Consider the following 24885-nt stretch of genomic DNA (forward strand, 5'->3'; position numbering starts at 1 on the left):
GTCTCTCTGTCCAGGACTCCAGAGCAGTGCCCCAGTGTGGTGTCCCTCCTGTCTGAGAGCTACAACCCCCATGTGCGCTGTGGGGCCGCCATGGCCCTGGGCATTTGCTGTGCAGGGACAGGCAACAAGGTGAGTGCCCTCTTCCCATATCACCTCAGATCTCTAGCTCCCTCACCCTATTGTTTTCCCCCATTCTGTCCCATAAACCAAGCACATGTCAGTGTTCCTCACTGTTCCTGCCCTACTGGAACATATAGAGGCACAGGATGCCAACGTGTATTAACTAGACAGCTGCCCTGGAGGGGGAACTAGCGGCTGTCAGTGTCTGACAGATAGAATGAAGCTGCCTGACTCTGAGGGAGAGCTCTGCTGGATTAGCGGTCACGGCCTCTGCTGGAACACAGTGAGAGTCACGGCCAGGTTAGGGCCCATAGAGGCTCCAGCCTAATCCAGTACAAGTGGAGCTACTCCACTTCTGTTTACTGGGAGCTACTCGACCTGGCATGGCTGGCCACTGTTGAGACTCAGTGCAACGATGCGTGTTCCAGGGTGGGGGCAAATTCTTTTTAAATTCCATCAATTTTGGAAGTGAATTGAATTCCAATCAAGTAATTGAAAACAGGGCGTTCATTTTCAATTACTTTTCAATAAATTCTGAAAGAATCCGAGTATCTGGGTAGACTGCAGGATTCTCCTCAGGATTTTTAAACAGCGTGGCATTGAATTGCATTTTCAAAACCTGACTCCTGTTTATTCATGTCAAAATGCGCTTTCGTTTTTAACAACCATGTTGTGGGCGTTCAAAGATAGTTACTCTCATTACTAAATATATAGTTTAATTTGCCTTAATGTTTACATAGTGGTGCCGCAACGTTCACAGCGTGGCATAGCGCCACTCTTACATTCTTTGGGGAGTACCCTGGACTGTATGTCCCAATTCTCAGCAACTCAACGATTCTTTTACATTCTACTGTAAATTTGAAGTGTTGAAATTGAATTGTTTTTTCTAAATACTTCCTGAATGATGGAATTTAAAAGGAATTCGCCCCAGCCCTGGTGTGGTCACATTGTCACATGCTTCTCTTTTTTGGGTCATGCGGGGAATACTGTACAGTTTGCTCCCACATTTGCGTTGCTGGCCATTTTCTATTTGTTACTCTGTTGATTGTTATTTGTGGTCCCTTGTGGTGGGAACGTGTCCGTCACTGATGATGAGATGACCTATGCTATGCACAGGGGTTCCTTAAATCTCTGTAATGAAAGCCCTTTGATAAGCTCATCTGAGGCTAGCTAACATGGACTCCATAGCCTCTGTTGCTGAGCAACTATTTTCCTGTCAGACCAAATGATATCATCACGAACGAATGACATTGAAGGAAGCATATGTATGAAATATGCTTGCAATTACATATCCAAAGGATAATGATTTAAAACAATCCAATGAAATTGATATCAAAGAAAAGGAGGAGCCGCAGAGTTTGAATCAGACTAATTGGGCAACTCAGAAGTTTGCTGTTTCAATGATTGGGTTGGCATATTGTCACTAAGATATATCCTGTTGGTAAGAGCAGTACACTGGTGTGGGATGGGGAAGGAGGAGAGGCTGGCAGCCAGGCCCACAATGGCTTAACGATGTGGGCTGATCACTCTCAGGTGCCATAACCCAAGCAGAGTCACAGTCCATTACACCTGGGCCCTTGAGCCCAGAGGGAGAATGTTCTGGACTGAGACTCATAACTCCACGGCCAGTTGCTCCAGCATGTGAGCTCCTTCAGGGAGAAGAATGGTGTTGTGGCTGGAGAAGTGGGTCACCGATATGAAGGAGCACATGCCCCTGCCGTAATTTGTAGACCTGGGGGTTTGGATATTTTTATTGCATTTCTGCTGCTTCATTTTGTTGACCAAAAAAGTGCAGACGAAGGCTGTTTAGACCCCTTTCTTCCCTCCTCCCATTCATCGATGTGGACATTTCCTGCCGTTTATGAATATTCAAGTAGGAAGCAATTCGTGCCAGATTAATTGAGTAGCAAATACACTCAGCATGGAATGTTATTATAAGCAGCCTCTGGTAAACCTTAAAAATGTTATCATAACACAATCAAATTATATTAAATATAATAGGGTAGTGGAAAGGACTAGGCCTACTACATGTGTTCTAATATCCTTTTCATATTTGACATGATTAATTGTTTGGAATTTATGCAGTATTCTGAGCAGTCATTTTGATCCCATGAATAAGAACCTCTGACGGTGTAAAACTCACACAATGTGAGGGAGAGATGTAAGTTCTGATGTTTAGTGGGCTAAGGGTTTATGTGTGCCATGTTTTTTATCAGCCAGCCCTGCAGATTGAACCTGACAGTAAATACCCTCAACTAAAACCCCCGATAACCAATCAGGAAGAGAATGTGGTCCGCCGGCGTTCGTTTAGCGCTCAGATGTATCGCCTTGGTACGCCATTACCACAGTGAGCTGAGGGGAGAGCTCGGAGCCATTTGTTTATTTTCCCACCTTCCGTTGTTGCCGTATGTTTCTTTTCCCTCTGTGGAGCGGACTCCTCCCTCTGGGGGGCGGGTGGTGTTGGTTACAGTCATTACCAGAGTGCAGCAGCTTAGAACAAGGAATAGGGGAGATCAGGGAAAGACCTACAATCTACTATAGATTCTATGCATACATTGTGTATTCAGCCAAGCTTGTTTTAACATGCTAGACGAAAAGGCTTATAGTTTATCTATCCATATCCGGTAGAGATCTAAAGTGATTTTAGGCCTCACCTTAGGCCTTCAATACTGGCACAGCCCAAACCACCCACTTTCAAAAGCCAAATGCCTCTGCCAAGGCAGCTGGGCAGGCCCCCGCTGCCTGTGCTTTAGTCTTAATACCCAGGAAAGCTCCTGGTCCAAACACTGCCTAGAGGACTCTGAGCAGGGCTGAGAGATCTCTCCATTTACCCTCCTGAGCCTCTTCACCCTTAAGGAGCTGGAGTTTAGCACCCTCTAGAATATTCAGTGTGCTTATTCAAAGCAAAATCCACCGAGCTTCTAAATTTGACTATTTTCCATGTGAACCTCTCAGTTGTGAAGATGGCACAGAAGTTGTTAGTCATGTAATTTATTTGTATTTTTTATTCTCATCAAAATTCCCCCCCCCCCCCTTTTTTTCCCTACAGGAGGCGATCAACCTGCTGGAGCCAATGACCAATGACCCAGTGAACTACGTGAGACAGGGCGCCCTCATCGCCTCTGCCCTCATCATGATCCAGCAGACCGAAGTCACCTGTCCCAAGGCGAGTGCAATAGCTCATTTGCATCCCTTATTTGGGATTGAACTTGGCAGCCGCACCGATTACAACATTTCTTCAAGAACATGCATGTAACATCACAATAATTAGAAATCTTTTTTTGTGGAGGCTTTTTGAGTCCTAAGCTGTTGAATTGTTCCAAGCAAGCGCTTTGTGGGCTTGAGTGATGACATACATCAGTGCCTCTTGAAAACAATGCCACCTCCCCCTAACCGCTATATGGCCATAGCTTTTACTGAGCAGGGGGAGATGGAAAATGTGAGAAAAGGGAGAATGTCATTTAAGCAAAATTGGGTGAAAAAAGAGATGCAAGGTAAGAAATGTTAGAAGTGGGGAGGAATTGGAGAGGGAGAGTAGAACAGACTCTCTCTTCCTCCCCTCCCTCTTGTACACAAGAAGCTTTAGTCACAATAGTTTAAGAAAAGCCAGACACATTTCCAAAAACCTCTTGTCTGCCCCTGTACAGCCACAGCCTTTGAGCTCAGGGCGGTATGTGAGATTGTGCAAGACCCTTTTTAAATTGAAAGGGCAGGAGACGGCATTACACTTGTGCCTGTGTTTACGGCATGGCCAGCCTGTGTAATTTAAAGCTCTTGATTTTGTTGTGTGAGCTGTTCTAATGTCATTTGTTGACGAGGGTAGCATGGCAGCCGTATGGTTGGAATGCGTTGCACCTTAGGCATGCAGGTTGTTTATGTACACAGACTCTTACTTAGCACGTTGCATTTCACTCACTCACACAGGCACACACACACACAGTACTGTATATGCACCAGCATAAATACACTGCTCGACTCACTTTTTCTCACACACACACACACACACACTGAGTAATTTCTTTGCCTGAGGTAGGCTTGTTTTAAATGTTAAGCCATGGCAAGGTTTTGAAGTACTCTTGAACAGGAAGGAGATTTGGTGCACTTGTGTTAAATTGTGTTCAAGTCAAGTAACTAATGCTTGCAGGTGGAACGCTTTTTTGGATTGTAGAATTTCCCTCTTTAGAGACCTTTCCTATTAGTATGTTACGTGGAAATATGAATGGTGCTGTTTGAGCTATGGAACCTTTTCCTCCTGTGGTATTTATCGTCAAGTAGGGTGGCTGGTGGGATTTTAACCAGCTAATGGTGATTCCCTTTTCCCCAAGATGGTGAACCTAAGAGCAGTTGGCAAGCCCACCAATTTGTAATGCCAGCTCCTTTCAGTAAAAGTGAAGGGGGAAACATAAAAGGGAGTTTGGAAAAGAGAGACTTTGAATTAACCTTTACATTTGCTGAAATGGCTCTCATGAAAGTGTTTCATCCTGTAATTTTATTAAGGGGGGAAAAGGGCATCTTAGGCTTAATGTCAGTCCCAAATGTGTGCTTTGACATGCAAAGTTTACTTAATCAGAGAGCCATAGAGCCACATGTTGCAGAAAGATTTCCCAGATGCTCAAGCAAACGCACAAAGTATATTTTATTGAATAAGAAGTTCTGGTTTTGGCCTCCATGGGTTGAACAGTAGGGTTTACAAGTGGAGTCCTTTTGAGTCTGATGGGTTTTCTCTTTCCCGACACAGGTGAACCAGTTCAGGCAGCTCTACTCCAAGGTCATCAACGACAAGCATGATGACGTCATGGCCAAGTTTGGGGCCATCTTGGCCCAGGGCATCTTGGATGCAGGTCAGTGTCTGTGTGCAGATGGGGCGCGATTTCTATCTGTGCTGTTCAAGTTTGTATATACCACCCATGTGATCTTACTCTGCTCATGCTAAGGTGCATTAGCGCCTGGCAGGCCTGCACTGAGCACAGCCACATGGCTGTGTGTGTGGTCCCAGAGAGCTTCACATCCAGAGCTTGACAAATGCACATGCACGCGCATGCAAAAACACACACGCGTACGTGGACAGACATACCCCATACACAGGCTAGACCAGAAAGGCGTTCTCCAGTGCTGACATTCTAGGCTTGTCTATTACCTACCCTGAGAGAAACCAGCAGTTCTTGTGTGTCTCTGAATCGCTGTGTAGACACACAACCAGGTAACTTAATTTACCTAAAGAGGGACAAGGCATGGTTTCATTTATGAAAAAAATGTGTGAGAGAGACACAGACAGATCGACCGACGCCTCTCTAGGGGGGGTCTGGTCTTACTCTCCCACCCTACCAGCAGAGTGTTTGTATTCTGGAGATATCTTTCTTCCCATAATGCTTTCAGTGGATCAGTGTCAAGGCGACAGACGAGACCAAACACTGAGCTCCTACCAAGATATTAAAAAAATGTTTTCTCCCTTGAGACCGCCCGGACAAGCTCTTAACTCGTTAAGCAGACTCAAGTTCCCCCTCTCCCTCCCTTTCACAAATGTGAAGCCACAGCTCCCAGATACACATCCATATGTTCAGGCATGGCGTCCAGGGACCAGTTTAGCATCAATCGCAGGCAGCCTCTGTGTGAAATTGAGCCGTTCACTCACCACTTTGATTTCTTTGATTCAAGAGCATGGATATGTAGCATATTAGTATTTACTTATGAGTGGGTAGGATTTTTGGGCCTCTGTTATTTATGTTATTTTAGATGTGACAGGCGGAAGTTTCCTGATCTCTGGTGCTCATTACTGAGGATATCAACCCAAAAGCTTGCGCAACCACATGGCCCTTCCCTTTGCAGACATTCTCTCATTCATATGCAACATGCATATACTTTTTTTTTTTTTGAGCCCACGATATTAGTAGTTTCAGTGGTTGTCTATTAGAGGTTCACAGTGTTCAAAGCCCCTCTAACCACATACTGCAAGCTACACTATACCACCCCAGTCAATGGCTGTTGATCTAGTCACATAACACCGATGCATTTTGGGAAACGCGGTCCCCCCCCAGGAATGACAATTGGACTGCCAAAGTGGGGGTTGACAAAATAATTGAATTGCACACTGCCCTCAAGCCCTTCTCAAGTTAAGAGATTCGTGTGCTCACGCTTGTGGCACTGAAAGCAGATTTAGTGACTCACTCTGACGACCAGTAAATCCATTGGTTCAGGAAATTAAGAGGCATTTTCAGCTGTCAAAATAAGGAATCAAGTCACCACTCAGAAAGGTAAACTAGATGCTAGCAATGAAACAGACAATGATTTAACCACCATTGTCTCTGCTTATTTCACATTTGGAACCATTTCTAACTGTCTTAATTTCTTAAATGAAGCAGTGCCTTTTAATAAAAGAGATCCTCCCTAGTAACTGTTGTTTTGACTGTGTTTTTTAAAAAGTGTTTGTGTGGAGACGGTCTTCTCTGGCGCGCCACTGATTCACCCCAGTTTCCTCCATACCAGTCATTTGTCTGCTGCTCTTGTCCTCCAACTCCCTCCATTCTCCTCACCCTGCCTCCCCCACTGCTCCCAGAGGCCAAGGGAAGTCTATTATTCTAGCGCTCTGCCCCAACCCTTGACCCACTCATCATCTCCCTTTCATCATCTAATCTCCCTTACACACACACACACACACACACACACACACACACACACACACGTAAAAGCAAAAAGCAGGAACAGTCTTGCCATTCTCTCACACTAGCAGTGTCAGTTCATTGTTTTAATGACATGTATTCCCTTTTCTCTTTTAATCGTGTTAAGCGAAAAGGTCATAAATCACTAATGGAAACATTACTGAGGTCCTTGGCCTGGGATTAAGAGAAATGACGCTGATTTAGTGAAACAAATGGTATTTTTGTGCAGTTTTTTAATTTCCTCAAATTCAGATAAGCTTTGTAAGCATGACAGGAGCTATCATACTAGCCAGAGCATTATATAAAGAGGTTGTAGGTGCAGGAAAATTAAGAATCTACAATTCTAGAAACACTTTGAAACCATTTGTCCTTTTCTTTGTCTCCCTACTTTTTCTCTTTGTTGTCTTGTTCATCTCTGTTCTCTGCTCAGATATGTAAGCTCTTTGGATGATGGAGGCTGAGGGGAAGCACTGTTAAGAAAGATTAGTAGTCACAAGTGTTAACTGTATGAAGTTGAACTCTCCCCCCTCTCGCTCTGCTCTGGGTACAGGTGGGCGTAACGTGACCATCTCTCTGCAGTCCAGGACGGGACACACCCACATGCCGTCTGTGGTGGGCCTGCTGGTCTTTACCCAGTTCTGGTTCTGGTTCCCACTCTCCCACTTCCTATCCCTGGCCTTCACCCCCACCGCCATCATTGGCCTTAATAAGGACCTGAAGGTAAGTGTGTGTGTGTGTGTGTGTGTGTGTGCATGCGCCACTACCTACCTGCCTCAACAAGTCATAGTTGTTTGCGTTTTACACATGCAGACCTGTCCTTTCTGGCAACCACCCTGGCACACACCCCACATGTCCCCTGATACCCAAGGATCAGATTGACACATTCAGGTCTTAGACTGACATTAGGTGGGAATCACATTCCCCCGTTCTCCAAATTAAAAGCGCCTGACACCAGAAGGGGGGGCAATGCAATGTGTTTACACTGAATATGTGGACATCTCCTGATCCAGCCTTAGCCCCCCGAGAGGAGCCACTGAGGCCGGGTAAATCCCAAATACACCAGGGAGGGGTGTCCTGCCAAAAACAGGAGGAGAGAAGACACAGGGCTAAATGGAGGAATTAAATCCTCTCTCCCCCTCAGCCCAAGAAACAATGGGCTCTCCTGCTTGCACCTGTTCCAGCCTTAAGTTGCAGCTGGCAGCCTTGCTATTTGGCTTTGTGTTTTCCTACCAGAGGGAACATTGGTGTTGTGACCTTGTTGCAAGGCCAGCCCTTTTATATTGCAGTGAAAGACCCCACCGTAGTAGTCAAAGGCACTCTACAGCTCCTACCATCTCATTCAATGTACCCTGCAGACACATTAAGTGAGTGATGACGTGAAATAAGTAAAGCCTGTCTGGTCTCTTTGTTTACAGGGCTGTGTTGGGAGAGGGAGTATGAAATGTTACCTATTTCTTGTGGGCTGTTACGATAGATTGGCTTACGAGAAGTAAAGTGATGAATGGTCATGCAATGTGATAACTATTTACATTTGTCAATATTTCGAATACTAAAATACCCCTTCCTCACGGTTCAACTTATAAGTCCCTAAATGAGATTAGAATCACTGTCCTACTTTGTATCATATGTGTCTGAAATGTTTTGTTTCAACGTGGCCAGGATGTGAGTGGAGTGTCGTTGCTCAATGACATGAGACGCATTGTTTCCCTGTCCAGATGCCCAAGGTGCAGTACCGTTCCAACTGCAAACCCTCAACCTTTGCTTATCCACCTGCCTTAGAGGTGCCCAAGGAGAAAGAGAAGGAGAAGGTGAGATTCACCAACAGGAAATGATGTCAGCCTGACCCAGGTCACATTGATCTGGTAACACAAGTTGCCTCAGGGTTTTATCATACTTTTATTTTGTTTTAAATTATTATTATTCTCATAATTATAGCATTTCGCTTCCTTGTCCTCAGTCTGGAAACATGTTATTTTAGCTTCTCAGTCTAACCTACATGAACCTACATGCTCTTTATTAACATAATAAAAAGACTATTTTTTGGTTGACTCGTCTCATGAATTTTAAAGTTTTTGTGATTTCATTGAGTGCCTTAGGTATTGTTTTACATTAAAATACCTTTTAATTTCCTGGTCTCCCCCTCTCCCGCCTCTCTCTCTTCTAGGTCTCTACCGCAGTTCTCTCCATCACAGCCAAAGCTAAGAAGAAGGAAAAGGAGAAGAAAGAGAAGGAGGAGGAAAAGATGGAAGTGGTGGGTGTGACGCTAACCCCTGAGTGCCTGTCCTCATTTGATGGCTAATCCAATCAGACGTTTTTATTTCTTTATTTTACCACGGAACGTTTCTATGTACTCTAGATGTTTTGAAGGTCACTAACGCAAGAGTGTGTCGTCCGTTCCCTAACAAAATCTTCTTGTATAGAATATTCCATAGAGGAATGGTCCGTGTAATAGGTTGTGCTAATGGTTTACAGACTGAGGCCTCAGGCTCAGCCCAGGCACAGGATGTGCTCAACAGCTTTAAAGGGATAGTTCACTCACTCCAATTTCACAATTTATTCATAATTTTCTTACCTTGGACATGGTCTCGAGGCCTGCAGAGTTCTGATGGACATTAAGCTAAATGGATAATGAGATGTGAGTGAGCTGTCCCTTTAAGTAGAGTCTCTCTTAGCCCTGGTCCCACAGTCCTCTCCACTGATGTGACCAGCTCACCCGTGAAGCACACAGCTGGAACACACACACTCGCCGACAGCCTCTGTCAGCCTAACGCCAGTATTGCTTTCAGTGGGATGTCCAGCCCCAAGGCATTATCACCATCTTTGATAGCTCCACCATGCTAGATTTCATGTCCCCGTTGAGAGATGGTTTAGAAGTCTCAGGCGAAGTTTGCTGTCTAAGAGAAGGGGGTGCATTTTAGTGTTGTTCATGCCCTTAGTTTGTCAAAGGGATTTGGTTTAACCAAAAGGCATTGAACAGTGAAGTTATTTCGCTGTCCTAACATGTATGTTTGTTATTAGTCAACAAACAGAGACATGCTGATACGACTCATTAGTTGCCCTTGTCCAGCGCCAGCCTAGCATCAGATCCTGCAAGGACTTGTGCTGGTGGCACCACATATGCATGGTAGGGGGCAGGGATAGGGAAGGGGACAGATGTGATAGACAGGGAGGCAGACTGGGTCTGTTTGAATAAAAGGCCTAGGCTCTGGGTCTGAGGTAAGTGTCAAAAGAAAGCTCAAGTAACTTGCATTCTAAATTGTGTTTATGCCTCTCCCCCTCAGAAGCATGTGCCCCCTCAATAACTTGTTTATTTTCGATTAACCTCAACACCCTCAGGTTATAGAGGGGGGGAGTAATGTTTGGATAGTTGGCCAGTCAGCTTGTCTTTTCGTGGAGCGCTCCAAATAGCTTAACACATCACTCCACCAAGTGCAACCTAATAGAGGTAGTGTATCACCTATCTTGGGGAGTGCTTTATCCATCTCAGGATTTAAAAAAGTACATCTGCTATAGTCAACATTTTTTAATGAAACCTATGTGAAGACAAACACACTTTGAAAACAGTATTTGGGGTGATACACATATCCCATGACATATCTGTATTATTGAAAAACCTTACTCTTGAGTAATTTAATGCATTGCTGCAGAGGTTCACATCTGTATCATCCTCTGCATCCAATGCATTGTTAACTCACTGAGTCATATTTTTCGTTGTGAGTCCTTAACGTTGCATCTTTTTGGTTGAAATCCCAGGAGGTACAGGATGCAGAGAAAGAGAAGGAGAAAGAGAAGAAAGATGATGAGAAGGAGAAGGAGAAAGAGAAGGAGAAAGAGAAGAAGAAGGAGCCTGAGCCTAACTTCCAGCTGATGGAGAACCCGGCCAGGGTGATGCCCGCCCAACTCAAAGTGCTCAACATGCCTGAGACATGCCGCTACCAGCCCTTCAAACCGGTGTGTGTGTGTGTGTGTGTGTGTGTGTGTGTGTGTGTGTGTGTGAGTGAGAGAGAGAGAGAGAGAGAGAGAGAGAGGGAGAAAACGTGTGTGGGCCCAGTGATGAAGCTGTCTTTTATCAGCAAACTTTTCTTCTGTTTAATCTAATCTTTCCAACCAAATTATAGCCCTGAGTTTATTTTGGCTGCGATATCTGATATCCACACGGCCCCCATCGTCACTGACTGACTTAACATTGCTGGCAAATAAACCACTGGACTCTGGCCCTGCTGTAAATATGGACAGTTCTCCTCAGTAAATAATGAAATATTCAGTCACCCACACACTTAGCCCAATCAGACTGCCATGAAGAGGAGTATTGTCTGGCTTACATGTCTGCACAAGCTCATTTTAGAAGAATGTGTTGTGGGTTATATCACATGACATAGGTCTCTTTGCCTGTCCGTTTCTTCAGTTTTTCCCTTTTCCCAGCTTGTAAGGCTCTGGCTCTGTCCTCCATTTGGATTGCTTTGTCTTCCAATTTAAGACAAAGCAATCCATTGTTGTGTGATCAGGAGTACATAGAAGAACACAGGTAGAAGACCTGTTCTTGTGGCCATGACAAATATCAGCATTATTTCTTATTCAACTGTGTAATGTTCTGACATTTTCTCTCCACTTCAGCATGAAGACGTGTTACACTCTCCCTCAGTGCTCAGTCATAGTAGTTTACGCAGGCATAAGCCTTCTGAGGCTCTGTTAAAATTTTCCAACTATTGCATAAGCATCCGAGTCCTGTGTTGACAGTGGAGAGTGGGTGAGGTTTAAACAATTGGGGTCCTGTCAGTTCTCTTGAGTTGGGATGAGGATATTGGTGAGTCATGGGTGAGAAGGTGATATTTGATGGAGAGATGAGGGCTCTGGTGAATACAGGGTGGCACAGCACCCTGAAAAGCAAGGAGTTGTCTGCCATTGGTTGAACAGCTGAATTGCTGATGTCATTGGTTCGTGTCCCTGTCTGTCACCAGCTGCACACCGGCGGCATCATCATCATGAGGGATACCAGTGAGGAAGAGGAGGAGCTTGTGGAGCCTGTCTCTGCCCATGGCCCCAAAATTGAGGAAGAGGAGCAGGAGCCAGAAGCCCCTGAGCCTTTTGAGTACATTGATGAATAGAATCCTCCATGCCAAAGGTATGTGATTGACAGTGTTCCCCAAGGTAGTTCAGAACCAGATGGTAGGTTGCAGTACCATTCCTTTAAAGTGAGTGCAGGCTAGTAACAGGTTGTTGTCGTCTTGGGTCAAACTCCAAAAGCTTTAGGTATGCCACTTATATAAGAACCTAAATAGTGAAAAACTGCCGGTTCAAACCCATTGACGAATCATCCCAAATGTATGGTAGGCTTTTAATTATGTATACACAAAATGAATTGTCTAAACACAATTTAGCAGACCAAGGGTCTATTGACCGACCAGTCGAGTATTCGGCGGCAGTCTTAAACAGGACATCTTGGCCCTCAGATAGTAGTGCGATGGCCATAACAGTACATTGCAGATCTACTGTGTGCTTTTGTTCCTATGCCTAAGGTGGTTCTCACCCATCACTACCTACGGAATGTAAGCAACACTACCTTTGCTATAGGGCACAGTATGGAGCAGGGCTGGGTTGCCTTGTCATTTCTAGCCGTCAACACATTGTTGTGTTTGCCTTGGATTGGTAGCTCTTACCTCCCATGAAGGGGCTGATGAAACAGAGATGAGGTGTGAACCACCAAATGAAGGGGTGTTTAGACAGTGTGTCAAACCTTTAGGGATGGAAATGATCGTGCTCTACAAGAAAGGAAAACCTGTTATTGTTAAACTCATTTGAAGACCATAGATCATAGTGATCCATGTTATTTATAGCTTCAGTCTTGCACCTTTCAGGCTTTAAAGTAACCTACTCCAAGGTCCTGCTTACTAAGTTACTGATAACTTTTAATTCTTAAATTAATTAATTGTCTCCCCTGTTCTAAGGCTTCGCTCCGTTCATTCTTTGCTCCCTCTGTCCTCTAACTGCTCTCTCCTTTCTTTGCTACAGGTGGCGTTCTTCAGAGGAAAGATATTGAGACCCCAGCATGCACCTCTTTTGTCTCCCCTCCCACCTTTCTCCATCCATCATCCCCCCTTCCTCTTTTACACGTTCCTTCCCTGCCCTGGCCCCGCGTGTCAGACAGGGAGTGTTTTACATTCTCTTGTTAAATGGTATAATTTTCTGTCAGTACAATAAAAAACAGATATATATTGGAGACTGGAGCATGTGTGTTTATTTTTGTTCTTATATGTGCTGAGTGTACATAGTGTAATCTCTCTCTAATCCTACACATTTACAGCAGTTTACATTCTCTCAGCACTGTTTCCTCATCACAGCTGCCGCAGACTGCCCACACAGCCTGGCCAGCACAGCCAGAGTCTTACACAGAACACAGGGGTTAGGGTGGTCTCCCTATCATACAGTACAGGAACACAGCCTCCTTAGGGGGAGGTTGTATCACAAAGCCGGAGCAAAGAGTAAGCCAGTTATTGACTTCATATTTTTTGGTTAATTAAGAAAGGTGGACTTGAAAGGGGCGTTGCGTAACTGACTCCATAGATACTCATTACAATCCATACTCAAGGTTAGCTTTCTTTATGAAGCAGAACATCAGGAGCTAAATGATTGTTCATCGTTCAAGTCAACTGGCTAATGTAGTGATTCTGTTTTGTGATGCTCCCCAGGGCCTCAGATACACAAACACACTTCCTCATATCCTCCCCTGGACACAAATACACACACTTTCTTCCCGATATGTACACATGCACCACCACTCACCCACTCTTTGTTACTTAGGTAAGATAGACTAGACATCCCAACTGTATTTGCCTCTTTTGGCTGCAAAGTGAAAACTGTTAACTTGTTCACAGTAATTCTGAAGACGACCAACAGGGTGCAGCTGTTACTAATTGGGTTTAAGTGGCACAGGGTGTTTCTGTTTCCAGTTTGTTTTTGAAGGTTTACAGGAATGCCAGTTGGGGGTAAGAAGGCAGTGTTTTATATAACCTTAGAAGCAACTGTTTTTAAGACCTTAGGTCATTAGTGTTTCATGAAGTGGCTGCTATTAAAATGTTCCCTCTTTACCACTGCCATCTGGGGAAAAGACGAGAACTCACTTGAAGTCTTGTCTTGGAGAAATGAGGCACGTGTGGTGACATGGGAAGCTGTCCAAGAATGTTCTGTCAATACCAGCTTAACCATTAAGGCTTTCATTTTACAAATGCAAATGTTTGGCCTTAGTGTTGTTAGTCAGCTTTAAAACATCAATGGTTATTCTGACATGGTACAATCTTTGTACTTCACTCTGCAAGTATTGTGGTCAGACTTCTTTGAACATCAAGTGTCAGGTAAGGACAGACCGGGTGGGTTAAGGCCAGGTCTACTGCATGCTTCGCTGCATGTTCTCTGCTTCCTTATGTGGTGTCGCTACATTGGGGAAAACAAAATGATTCCTTTCCATCTTTCCTGCTTGCCATACACACATTATACCTTTAATGCAATTTAACTTAGAGAATATTGTTTATTATTTATGTTGTAGTGGCCAGCTGTTGCTGACGTCTTTGAGCTTTTGCTTGCATTCCAGTGAATGTATGCAGACATATTAATCTCTAGTCTAATGGTCTAGACCCTGATGCAATCTCAGTACAAGTATTTGTAGCCTGGACTAATCGTGAAGGCAATATTCACTGGATTTTGACACAATGCAATTCAGATCTTTTGCAGTGATGCCAATGTGTGAAATTAAGTGATTAATAATAGATGTACTTTAACTTAAAGTACATTCTTCAGTTTGGTGTCTTAAGTGCATGGTTATATCCACTTGAAGTGACCTATTTCCTCTGGCCTGTTATCATATTTGGTAAATGGTTTACTTTGAAGGCGATGCTAGCCTTTTGGGAATTGTTTTGTGCATGATTTGTGGTATATGGATCTCTGGAGACAAAAGTATTGTGCTTACATCTTTTATCCATTAAAACTGGTGGAAAACACCAGTGCTACTCCAATTGCAGTTCAGAGATATCATTTTGCTGTACATTTCCATCAATGAAAAGGCTCGGCAGTCATTTTTGGCTCGGCCATATACAGCCATCCACTGCTTTTGCTTTTGCAGATCTTGAGTCATGCACATCATAGCAGACTTTTACTGAGAATGAGACTTCCCCATTCCTAAGTCTTTACTCATGTAAATTCTGGTTCGGGTAAATCTCTATGGGTACATGTATATGGATAGACAAGTGATTGGAGTGATATGGGAAACTGGTCTCAAGTACAGTGGCTATTATCATTCTCTCACCAATGGACTACTTTGAAGAGATTGATCTGATTTGACATGTTCTAATTATAGAATGATCTAGTCACATGGGCCAGTCTGGGTTTGAGGGGGGTATGCCTCACCTCACACAAGCTGGACAACACTAACCCTGCATTCCCAAACTGACAGGAGGAAATGTTTAGTCACAGTCCAAGCCTCCCCTTTCTCCACCCTGTTTCCAAAGAAAGATGAGGCCCGCCAGAGCTTTCACTTCCCGTACGCCTCTACAATGCGGGTGGGATACAACGATTTTGTAAAAGTGTGGAAAATATGTCCCTATTCCTGGAAGAACCTCGTAAATCAGATCGATTCACCTCTTTCTCAACGGTCATATTGTATGTTCATCTGGCATTATACTTCCTCCTCATCTGCACCCCTTTGCTTGGCTAGCACTAACCCACCAACTAAATTACATAGATTATTGAACAGTAAAGAGAGACAGTACACATACCACTCCCTGTCACTGAAACTGGACCTTCATGGTAACTTATAACCACTTCTAAAACATGGCCTTGTTTCTGTGAATCAATATCTTGGGCACCATCAGTCAACATTCTGAATAAAACGAGGGCCATGGTGTACTTGTTCTTCTTTAGAAGTATGAACAAAATCATCGGCCACATCTCCATGTGGGGGCTAATGCATAAGACCATACAAGGCCAAAAAAGATCCTCCCAAGGTGGCGTCCAGCTAGGCCAAGCTGTGAACCCTGGGGAGCAGTTATGGCCAGGCAGTAGACCGGCGCCTCCAGTGTCTGTCAACAAACTGATGAACGAATGAACAAACGAATGAAACGTACGCAAGGAGGCATAGAGATGAGGGGGGGACGGAGCGAATGAGTCGGCACCGCACATACCTTTGGAGTTCTCGGCCGTGTAGTCACCGTCTGTTGGAGTACTGGTGAGTAAGCCTTGATGAAAGAACGGCTGGTTAATGGCACACTTGTTATTTAGGCAAACAAGCAGACCCACCACTTGGTCATTGGAGAGGAAGGGGGGAAGGTTGTTAGTCTGTATCTACGGAGGCAGGGTCAAGGCCCCAGTTTGTTCGCTTGACTTATGGGCCATCGAGTGACGTGCAGCATAACAGGGCAGACTGTTTTGACTCTTCTATGAGACTCCAGATTTAACTGGAGGGAGGGATGTTGTGGATCTTGGCCGATGTGGCGGGTACCTCGTAAATTTCCTGTTGCTGTATCTCCAAAAACCAGAGGGCAGAGTGCATTGGACCTTCCATTGAGGGCTAGCATTGTTCACTAGAACATGGAGCCAGTGGTTTGTTTGTATGCATACAAGCCACTTCTATTAAAAGAACCAGCTGATGTTCTTCACATGAAGGAGATGGAAGCCACCCACTCTTATGTCACCCTCTGATGTTCATAATAAGCTTCACATCATCATGTACGGTTGATTTTAAGAGTTCAGTGCTCTTTGTACTGGATTAGAAGATGTGTGTCTGTATTGAATAGAAATATTCAATACAGACTGGAGGTTACCCCCTCCGTCTGAACAGACTAGGTGGCACAGCGAGTTCCCAGTCAAACCTGCCCCATGACCACAGTTTTGAGGCTCTTAACAGATGGTCTTTTGTACTCAGATAAGACAACTGGCATGAAACATTGTCTGAAGGGTTATGTAATTCTCTGACTACAGGGCACTGCTATCTAGACATTCACTTGCTATTTGTCAGCAGTTTGAGCACTGATAACTCCCCAGAAGTGCTAAGCTCTAAACGTGAATTCCAATACCTCACAAAAAGGTATGGAACCTCCTGGCTATGATATCACACTTTCATTCAAGTTTATGGCAGATACTGGTTGATCCAGAGGAGGGATGTCAATGTGGCTAGACTACCTAGCCGTCACTCTCCAGCCTGGGTTCCCCACTACTGGCAGGGAGAGTGTTCTGGGGTCCTCTGAACAGCTGGAGGCCAGACCTATTACTGGGTCTCATTTTTCCTAGCCGGAACGTCCCATTGGAAAGGCTGACCGCTGGCTGCCCACCGGGGTGTGGACAACAGGCCTCCGGGGAGCCCTCTCATAAAAAGATTCTCCTCCAAACGAGAAGGGCAGTCAGGCCGGCCCATTCTGGGAACCAGGACTGGAGACATAAACACCAAAACTGGAGAATGAAGTAGCAAGTCAGAAGAGGTGGAGGGGATGGATGGACAGCACAGTACACTACATGCCGTCCACTTTCCTCCCCCTCCTTTTGTCAGTGAGTGTGGTGGAGGTCGCAGGATTGCGGTGTGAAAGAATGCCTATAACACTGCGCCTATTCATCCTACCAGTCCATTCATCATCAGCATTTAGAAAATACAGGCAGGACTGTTTGGATTCCCTGCACAAGCCTGTTCCAAAATATGAAACCCTAGCCATTCTTTCAGAGTGAACTCATGAGCAGTCTACTAGTTTGAGTTTTTGTGGGTTAGAGGTGAGGAGAAGCAAGGGCGATCGCTAATTAGGCTGATCTGAGGTAGACACATCAAGGTCTGGGGGAGAAGGAACAGTTATATCCTGTCCAAAGCCATTGTCTATGTAGCCTCTGCCTCTGGTGCCAGTATATTTGAAGTAATTATCTTGTCTGTTGACAGAGCTGACATACACAGCTTGGTAGTTTAAAATAGCACATTTAAAATAGCAAGGCAAGCGTAGGTAATTATGTGTGAATGGCCTGTGTTGATGTACTGTTTACTTATGTTGCAGAACCTTTTTGACCCTTCCCAAATAGGTCAATGTCCCACTGGGGAGCTCAACAGCAGCAGAATGCTTCGACACCATCAGTGTTCTGTTTTATTGTAAAAAAAAAAAAGTACCACAAAGGCTCTCCTCCAATTTACCCAGATAGATGTAGTCCCTGGCAGACTCGGTGTTGCATGGAGACCCTTGGATGTTGCGGCTGGGCGAGTGGCATTAATGGAGCTTGGCCTCTTTGCGTTTGTGCACATTACTCTTTTATGGAAGGGAAACATCTCCTGCAGCGGCCCTCCACCTCTCTACAGGGGAGCCCACCGCAGACTTCCCAGAAAGAGCTCCAGTCGGATAGCCAGGCCCAGTTGCTGGGTACTGGTCCGTTGGGCTTTTATGACCACGGTCTGAGCTTCAGGAGATAACATCTGTACAGGATGCACAGTGTACTTTCACTGTAAGATCTGAAGAAAGTCACTTACAAAATAATTCTCAATTGTATAATTCTCATCACGTAACCTTTTTCCATATGCTCTTTTTCAAAATGTGATTTTCATGTCATTGCTGTTCTCCTCTTCATGCGTCATCATATTTCAGCTATGTGCAACAGTTACTGTAGATGAACATTAATAACAATATATATACTTGTATTGCACTTCTCAAGATCCAAAGGACACTTTCTAAACAACTTTGATCCATGTAAAATGTTTGTTTTGTTGCTATAATACCAGATTGTTTCTCTTCAAATTATACATATTCCAGGACAATGGTTCCTAGCAGACTAAACACACACATACAGTATTGTACACAGATGACCGTAGCTCATGGAAGGGATAGGTGCTGGATGCCTTTCATTTTTACCCCAGGAGAAATAAACAAGACGTAATTATTTGTCGAGAGGGTGACGCATCCAGGCTGTACTGTATGTTTGAGGTGATCCATAAGCAGAAGGAGAAAATCTTTTATGTGACATCACTGTTGTGGATGCTGGAGATGTCTGTGTTTGCACGCCTTACAAGAACAATCATTCATGAGGTAAGCAGCACGCTGCGAGGAAGAGTGGGCGAGATTTCTGGGAATGACTTGATAACATCTATGCATCTGGGATAAAATGAGCAGAGGACATTTAGGAAGCACAATTACATTTTGTGAATAAGATTTAAGTGAGATCAAGAGTTAATTTGTACAACCATTCTGGTAATGAACAGACACGGACAATAGATAATTGGTTTATAAAATCATAAGATAAAGCAAACTAACGGTTCAACATTCAGCAAATAATCTCCAGTCCATGATTTGCAGTAAGTGTACTGAGTGTAATAGCCCTTTTAAAATGACATGGATAATAATACAAATAACTGAGTTGTATAGGGACAGATGATCAAAACTAAATACACATTTTAAAGACAGCATTTACAAGAGCTTATTTAATGATTCAAGTACCACTACTTCATATTTAAATTCTCAGGCATATTCAAAAGCATCTGTACAAAATGTACAATATCTGTATCCCATGTTGTATTTAAGTATGATCTCTTCCATATTGTAATTGCAATCCAAGTAGTTAAAGGAGCATGTATCCAACAAGATTCACTCCTTGCTTGTTAGGGTAGCTTGCCCAATATACTGCTATAGAAACAAAGGTTGACTTGCAGAGTTGCACATGTTTTTGCCATCCAATGAACAGGAGGTAAAAAAAACAAAAAACCGATAGTATGCAATTTTAGGCATAACTGAAACTAGGTACAAATTGTAGACTTGCATGCCAGCAATTGATTATACATTGATGTACACAGAGGGCTGAACATATGCAATTATATTATTTTCCTTTAACTGTCAATAACACACCAATTATCGTATGCCCAAAAGGCAATGCAATGCAAGTTGCACCCCATAACAAAAAAAACGGAAAAAAATTCAATATCAAAAACCTGCTGACACCCTCACCAGAGACCTAGTCTGGTGTAAAAAAAACATTTTCTTTCAACATTATAGGAACTGTGACAAACCTAAACTTCAGCAACATGTGCACTCCACGCCTATTGTACACTAATTCACCTCAGTTTCACCATCAAAACTAGTAAACATCAATAGTGACTAAAGACAAAATAATTTGTGCAAATAAGTAAAATGACAGGACATGCTAACTCGACCATTAACCTTCATATCTGATATTGAAACATAATAACATATACTGCCGAGGCCTTCCTACCCTTTCAAAGGTGATCTCATGTGTGTTTGAATATAACAGACCAATGCCATGACAATACACTTGCACAGCCAAACCTGCAAAGGGTGCTTATGGACCAACAACAAAACACCATATTGAAATGGATTGAAATACCTATAGCACAAAGATAAATTACCCACACATAAAAAGTACATGAGGTCTGCCTACCTAAACAAGATAATTACGTATGAGCAGCCTTTTTGGCGTTTATGCATTCAGAATTAACAAAGATATGACTAGACATGATTTTGTTTACATCAAGCACTACTCAAAGGCCCCTACTGTACCATTGACAACAGGTCCTAATGTGACATATTTCAAAAACAGGAGTAACTCATTGTTTAACTTACTAACCCTAATGGTAGCCCTACATTTTATTTAAATGTCTTTAGGGTAAAATTGTAGACCATTAAAATCAATTAAGAGTGATGAGTGACAGGGTGGTTCTGGCCTCCAATACTGCTGCACTGACCAGGAAAATCCTTCGGCACACTTCCAGGTGGCCCCAGCCTCACAACGTCTCCTTTGGTCAAGGCTTCTGAGAGTCGTACTGCTGCTGGTGGCGGACCAGCTTGTCCGGATCATTTGATGCCATCTGGGAAAAATCCTGGAAAATGTCTTGGTAGGTTGCATCTCCTGCAAGGACAAAATAAATTATTACGGTCGTGTAAGTACAGTATGAGAAAGTCAAGCAGATGCTTACAATGCAGAAAACAAGTCGTGCATCATAAAATGCAAACCTATTTACAGGTGAGATTTTCAGTGCTCAAACTTGTCAGAGAAACACATGCACACGATACAGCTGAGTGATACCAAAAGAGAAAGAATTAAATATATAAAGTTAGCCATACCTGTTAAAGCTTCACTGGCTTGATAGAGAGAAATGCCATTATGAAGAGGAAGAAGAGGTGAGAGAAAGAAAGAAGCAGTAGCCCCAATGTTTGAGCAGTGTGAAGATTTCTAGCAGTGCCAAGGCAGAGGAGCCCTACATGTATTACACTGAAATGTGATGTGGAGGGAAAAAGACACTGGCGCAAAAGATTAGTTTGGTTAACAACTGTATTGTATTTAAAGTGCAGGATTTATGTACAAAAATACAGCTGTGTTGGCCTCAGCACCCCCCAAGAAACAAGAGAACAGAAGAAAGGCACAAATTCCAGGGAGGAGAGTGAGAGGCAAGAAAACAGAGACAGTACAGAACCAAAAGTGAAGTTACAGAGAAAGACAAGCAATGAGAGCGATAAGTAACAGTGTATGTTAAAGAAAGCTTGACAAGAGGGCCTCATTCTACACTTCAATCAGGATTCCTTCAACTCATTCATACACTTAAGTTCTTTCATTTAAGAAAGAGGAACTGTACAATGGTGAATCATGTTTTAATGGTGGGAAGACAGTCTTTGAGTCCTAAGATGGGCTAAATCCCCTTGAACATTCATCTGAATTGAATGTCATTAATCATGTATCATTCATCAACTAATTTGAGCCTCTGAAGTAGAGGTAAAAGAGAGTTTCCATTAATTCTCCAACACATTCATCAACTGATTGCACCTCTGAAGTGGAGAGCATCCATTAAGGTTACATTGAGCCTAACTGATTGACAGCACATGGCAACTCCATCCATCGTGGGGTTCTGCCTCCCCCCCACACCAGACTAGTGTTTCTGTTGTTAACCTTATTAAGGTCACATTTGATTTAAAGCATGATGGATGTTACATTGAGAAAAATCAAGTATCCTTCTGGTCACAGGTCCAAACATCTACGTCACCGACTGAATTTGAATTGTGGGAAATGACCAAACACATCTGAAATGAAGGGCATGTCTACTAAATGTCAGTCCATGAGCAGCATGTGGTGCCAGTCTGCACTAATGTTAACACACATTGAAAGACTTGTCACCTAGGCTACCTCTCTATCGCATCAGTTATCCCTCAGTATTTCATTCGCCTACAGTGAACGGGGCATATTTCTGAACATAGCACTCCCTCCTGTGGCATTAAGAAGTATTGCGCGAGTTATTCCTTTACCCCTATCAAACTCCATAGATGAACACTCCAGATTTAACTAGCAAAGAGTTCATCACAATCACCAAAATCACTATCCAAGCATCTGCAGCACACTAATACACACCAGCTGTTCACAAAGTAGGGCTCAGTGGTATTATCAGTCCATCAGCTTTCATCATATGTACAATGGCTGACAGAGGACATGGAGGTGTTTCTCTGTGTTGTTCTATTTCAGCTGATATCCATCCCCTTTGGCCATAACAGGAAAAGTAGGGTACAGTCACTTTCAGTAAGCACTAGGAGGCGCCTTCTAAGGACTTGAATGAACAATCACGATGCATGAACAATGATGGCTAATAAAAGTGCTTTTGTGCCCTTGAAATTATCCATCAGGCCCAAAGGCACAAATGGCTAAATGGGGGGGGGGGGAGGATACATTTCATTATTTCATTTACCAACAATACTCAAGTGAGCTTTGTATTTTTCTAGTCACATTCTTATTGTATGTCTCTTTTTTAAAACTATTTTAAGTAAGTATAGCCTATAACTAGTATGTGGTAAAATGCTGTACATGGTTATATGTGGTATACTTTTCTATACTATTGCACTCCCTTTTTGGTGCCCTCTACCATCTTAATAACCCTTATCTAAACTTAAATTACTTCCAAACAAAGTGTCAGCTAACATTTAAGGACAGTCAATTGAAATATTCAATTCAGGTGGACAGTTGGCATACTGTTACCAGGTAGACTAAAAACCAAGATGTAATACTGTTAAAAACAGGTGTATAAAATATCACACAATACAAAATAAAATAAAAACAAGGATGCCTCATGGCACACACCCTTGTGCAAAGTGTGTTTTGAAAACAGTGGATTACATTATTGAGTTCTTTAACTCTACTTACTGTTCTGCTCAATACTGAATATGATATAGAAATGTATATGTACAATATCATTTACAACGGCAACTATTATGCTTATATGGTTCCAACTGTCGTCTTAAAAAAGCAAATGTTTTAAAATATTTTTTTCCCCTAGGCATAAATAAAATACATACGTTAAATGTCCCCAGGTTGATGCTCCAACATAATGATAAAACGTTAAAACAAATAAACAACACGAACCGTAGGAGGTTAAGACTCACTGTGGGAACCATACAAGCGTGTAACATATTGACATTTTGCATAAGCATTTTCAGGAATGTGCATAAATATTCCCTCAGGTAGTTAATTACTGAACTAATCACACCTGGTGTATGGCAAGACACCCCTAGCCACTCAACAGTCTGTTGGTCAACACTGTCATTCAAAAGTCATGATTATTGCCTGATATAGTGAAGACTATTGTGAGTCGTGGTCATGACTGCTGCTGTGTAGCAGATCAAAGAGCTGCTCGACAGACATAGCAACTGATCAAGAGATGACTGTTGTTTGACAGCCACAACGCAAAAGACACAACAGCAGTCACAACTTGAAAGTAACAGCAACTGTTTGAGCCACAGTTGTTCTGCCAGCAGTCAAAACAATTGGCTGTACGGTTAATGGCTTTGACCCGGTCATATAAACAAAGACAAGCACCCCTCTCCATACACAGGGTGCAGCTTCTCCAACACCTGGCTGGCCTGGCTCTTTGAAAGGGCTATTGGACACACAGTACAGTACTGTGAACAGGAGCTGGGCTTTAGGCCTCTGCTGTTAAAGGTGGTTTTGCTTCTCTTGTGCACTAGGAAGGGTGTATACTAGAGTCTCTATGGCTCATCCAGCTGCAGGCTAATAAACTCTTGCATGCACTTCCTGTACTGCATCTCGGTGGTACTGTTGGTAGAGTATTGACCTGACTGCATGTAGGGCCCCTCCGCCTCCCGCATCTCCTCATTCATCTTGGCCAATCGCAACCTGAGGACAGAGGAGAGAAAGGGGAGTTAGAGACTGGTCTAGGGAGTTAAGTATTAATTAATTCACAGAACCCAAACTGAACCCAAACTGTCCCCAAGTGACAGTTCAAAAAAATAGCACTCACAGTGTGACGATGTCTGCATTGGCAGCGTCCACTGCCATGGATAGTGGTGTTTTCGCATCAATATCGGCTGCTTTCTGATTGGCTCCTCTTTTCAGGAATAAACATACTTGGCTGGAATGGAGATCAAACAAGACCAATTAATTTCTGGGTCATACCAGGAACTCAGATAACATACTCCACAACATGAATTCAGATCATAGGGACTACATTTCCCCTTGGTATACTATATTCACCACAATTAACCTCAAATACGACCCTCATTTATCAAAGCAAACACAGTGAACAAACAAGCTACAGTAAAATTAAACTTGACACTGATTCCTAAGAGCTTTAATAAATATAATCTAAACTAGAAAAAAACATTTGAAGGCAAAAAGGGCAAATTAAGCGTAAAATAAGCAATATGTTGTTAGGAAGTAAGATAATCTGATTAGGATTAAAGGCATTTAATACTGTTGTGAGACTACTGTACACATGGGTATGGATTAGGGATCTTAAGGTTGTGTCTAAAGACAAATTGGAGATGGAGACTGTGGTACACAGACTGGTTGTATTGTGGTGAGGGGGAGGCTAACCCAGTGTGGCCCAGGATGGTGGCATGGTGGAGGGGTCCTCGGCCTTGGGCATCCTGCTGGTTCACGTTGGCTGCATTCTGGAGCAGGAACTCACAGGTGACCAGAGATCCCTGGAACAGTATGCATATGTGTAAACACAGGCAATAGAAACTGGGAGAAGGACAAGTCACACAAGTGCAGACAAACAGGCTCACTTGAACATTCAAACATACAGTCAAACTCCTACAGACAGTAAACACAACCAGACTTTAATGTTGATTGGGTACAGGTTTGGAGTAGC

At 43.3% G+C, this 24885-nt stretch overlaps 2 protein-coding genes across 4 annotated transcripts in view; one reads left to right on the forward strand and one right to left on the reverse strand.

The window, feature by feature from the left end:
• The window catches only part of psmd1 (proteasome 26S subunit, non-ATPase 1), a 38980-nt gene extending 25987 nt beyond the window's left edge, over positions 1–12993 (forward strand). The window contains exons 17-25 of the mRNA XM_083671481.1: positions 15–129; positions 3170–3286; positions 4859–4961; positions 7327–7496; positions 8492–8584; positions 8941–9027; positions 10530–10727; positions 11735–11898; positions 12786–12993. Of these exons, the coding sequence (XP_083527607.1) occupies positions 15–129; positions 3170–3286; positions 4859–4961; positions 7327–7496; positions 8492–8584; positions 8941–9027; positions 10530–10727; positions 11735–11881 (1030 nt within the window). The 3' untranslated portion in view covers positions 11882–11898; positions 12786–12993. The remainder of the gene's footprint in view (positions 1–14; positions 130–3169; positions 3287–4858; positions 4962–7326; positions 7497–8491; positions 8585–8940; positions 9028–10529; positions 10728–11734; positions 11899–12785) is intronic.
• Positions 12994–18992: 5999 nt separating this feature from the next.
• The window catches only part of LOC310805970 (arf-GAP with coiled-coil, ANK repeat and PH domain-containing protein 2-like), a 38692-nt gene continuing 32799 nt past the window's right edge, over positions 18993–24885 (reverse strand). For all 3 annotated transcript variants that reach the window (XM_083671879.1, XM_083671878.1, XM_083671880.1), the window contains 4 exons: positions 24606–24715; positions 24031–24141; positions 23845–23906; positions 18993–20642 (listed from right to left, as the gene is read on the reverse strand). In XM_083671879.1, coding sequence (XP_083528005.1) covers positions 20536–20642; positions 23845–23906; positions 24031–24141; positions 24606–24715 — 390 coding nt within the window. In that variant the 3' untranslated portion in view covers positions 18993–20535. The remainder of the gene's footprint in view (positions 20643–23844; positions 23907–24030; positions 24142–24605; positions 24716–24885) is intronic.

This window comes from Argentina silus (assembly GCF_951799395.1).
Source record: "Argentina silus genome assembly, chromosome: 6".
NCBI classification, from domain to species: Eukaryota; Metazoa; Chordata; class Actinopteri; order Argentiniformes; family Argentinidae; genus Argentina; species Argentina silus.